This window comes from Gekko japonicus, unplaced genomic scaffold (genome assembly GCF_001447785.1).
Source record: "Gekko japonicus isolate JY-2015 unplaced genomic scaffold, Gekko_japonicus_V1.1 scaffold7222, whole genome shotgun sequence".
Taxonomy (NCBI): domain Eukaryota; kingdom Metazoa; phylum Chordata; class Lepidosauria; order Squamata; family Gekkonidae; genus Gekko; species Gekko japonicus.
The window spans coordinates 9,692-12,141 of NW_015170500.1; the positions used below are offsets into that span (position 1 = coordinate 9,692).

Genomic DNA, 2,450 nt, shown 5'->3' on the forward strand with positions numbered 1-2,450 from the left:
GGGGGAATGTGCAGATCTGTCCTCGCAGAGGAGGGAGAGCTTGTACCTGAATAAAACTTTGTCTTAAAGGTGCCACTAGACTGTTTTGGACTCTGCAACTTACCCGGCTGCTTCTTGCTCTGACTGAGGGCTGTTGGGAGCAGGGGGTGGGGCTTGTTGCATGTGCCCGCCCCATGGGCTCTTTACTGCCAGAGCTCCACTCCTGTGCGCTCCTGTAGGAAATGACCCCTGCTAGCCATGTTTATAACTCTTTATATTGTCTGGCAATCCACACCATTTAATAAAACTGGTTTTCATTGGGATCAGGGCTATTTTTGGGCAGGAACGCACAGGAACGGAGTTCCGGCTGGCTTCAGAGGTGGCCACACCCACTACGGGCAGCCAAAACCTCTGTGTGCGTGGCTACAGAGGGAAGGCCTGGAGAGCGGTGACCCCCCCCAGCAACTCCGAGGCGGGGGGGGGGGGGGGGGGGCCTGGAAGGATCGGGGCGCCCGGGCAAGCCAAGGGAAGGCATGGGGGTGTGGCCTAATATGCTAATGACTGCACTGTCATGGGTGTGGCCTGATATGCTGATGAGCTTCTGGTGTTGGGTGTTGCCTGTTATGCTAATGAGTTCCTGCTGGGCTTTTTCTACAAAAAAAGCCCTGATTGGGATCGATACCCTGTGTTTGTATTAGCAGAGCCCGAACTGTCCGGCGTGCCTCCCCCCACCCCCGCCCCAGGACCAATGCCCATGAACTGCGATCCCTCATGTGGCTGCCGCTGTGGCCGAAATGTGGAACAGGGCAAGTGGCATGGCGTCCACTCCTACTTACAGCTTTTCTGTGAGGACTGCGCCAGAGCTTCTCCGGATGAGGACCCTGAGCCAGCAGCCCCTCCAGCCTGCACTGCGTGGAACTCTGTCCTCTGGGAGGTAAGGATCGTGCCCTTTGTACAGGGTGGAGGGGTTCAAATACCAGCTTGGGTTGCGGTCTTTTACTGTCAGGCCCTTGAAGAAGAAGAAGAAGAAGAAGAGATTGACTTCCTTCCCCACCAGGGACTTGGATGGACTGTCCCCTCTTTATTATATCTTTATCACATTTTGATATAATTTAAGGCTTGTCGTTGTTTATTGTTGAGCACAGATTATTTCCTTTGTTTTACCCACCTGGAGGTTGGCAGACCTAATTTAGCCTACGGGGGGGAAAAGAGGTTCTGAAAGACTGCCCACTCCCAGTCTTCAAAAATTAGGTTTGGCATGGTATTCCTTCCCCACCAGGGACAATTAGAGCCAGTTGGGTGTAGTGGTGAGGAGCGCAGACCCTAATCTGGGAGAACCAGGTGTCAGGCACCTTAGTCAGGTGACAACACACAGGGCTTCATAAGAAGAGAACTGTTTATTAGTGGATCCAGTACTAAAGAACACGTGTACAGCTTGTGTCAGGGATGGCCATCAGTACTAGGGTCTCTGACTTATAGTGAAATCAAACATTCCCCCTGTAAGCATGAGCCAATGGATATATCTCGCGCATGGGGCAAAGCAAGCGGGCATACCAGAAAAACCGTTAACTTTCCCAGCCGTGGTAACTGCAGCTGGAACATCTACAAGGTCAAGCATAAGAAAGCAGCTGAGCAAGATAGAACTGAGAACGAGAGGGAGGGTACTCCTCCACTTTCCAGAACTATGACAGGGCTACCTGACACCAGGTTTGATTCTCCACTTCTCCACATGCAGCTGCTGGGGTGACCTTGGGTCAGTCACAAGTTCTCTCGGAGCTGTTCTCTCAAGAGCAGTTCTCGATGCTTTCATGTGCGTGCACACTTCTTCAGATACCTGTGCTGAAGAAGTGTGCAGGCACACGGAAGCTTATACCCAGAATTTAACTTTGTTGGTCTTTAAAAAAAACAAACACACACACCAAAAAAGTGTGGGTATTTTGTGTGTGTGGGTGTGCTTGCATGCCTGGAAGACATGGTGACTTCTGACGACCCCTAGTGGGACTTGGACATTTCAGAGAGGTGGCTTGATAACCTGCCTCTGGTATTCCTTGGAGGTCTCCCTCCCAATTACTTGCCAAGGTCAGCCCTGCTTCGTTTCCGAGATCTGATGAGATCAGCTATCCAGGACAGGGCAACTTTATTAGTCTTAAAGGTGCCACTGGAAGCAAACTTAAACACCTATATTGTTATTTTGTTATAACAATCTATCTGCTTTTTTTTTTTTTCTAATTTTTTTTTCTAATAGCCAGTTCTTCAGAATTCCCAGCTTTAACTTTTTAAAAAACTAGATCTCGAGCCTCTTTCATTGATGAGATATATCTCTAGAACAAAAAGGGAGACAGACAGACAGGCAGGCAGGCAGGCAGGCAGGCAGGCAGGCAGGCAGGCAGGCAGGCAGGCAGGAAGGAAGGCAGGCAGGCAGGCAGGAAGGAAGGAAGGAAGGAAGGAAGGAAGGAAGGAAGGAAGGAAGG

The 2,450-nt window shown here is 50.6% G+C and overlaps 1 protein-coding gene across 1 annotated transcript in view; it reads left to right on the plus strand.

Moving 5' to 3' along the window:
- Positions 1 to 727: 727 nt before the first annotated feature.
- NRSN2 (neurensin 2) overlaps positions 728 to 2,450 on the plus strand; it is a 4,881-nt gene continuing 3,158 nt past the window's right edge. Inside the window, 1 exon segment of the mRNA XM_015418327.1 lies at positions 728 to 913. Within this exon segment, the coding sequence (XP_015273813.1) occupies positions 728 to 913 (186 nt within the window).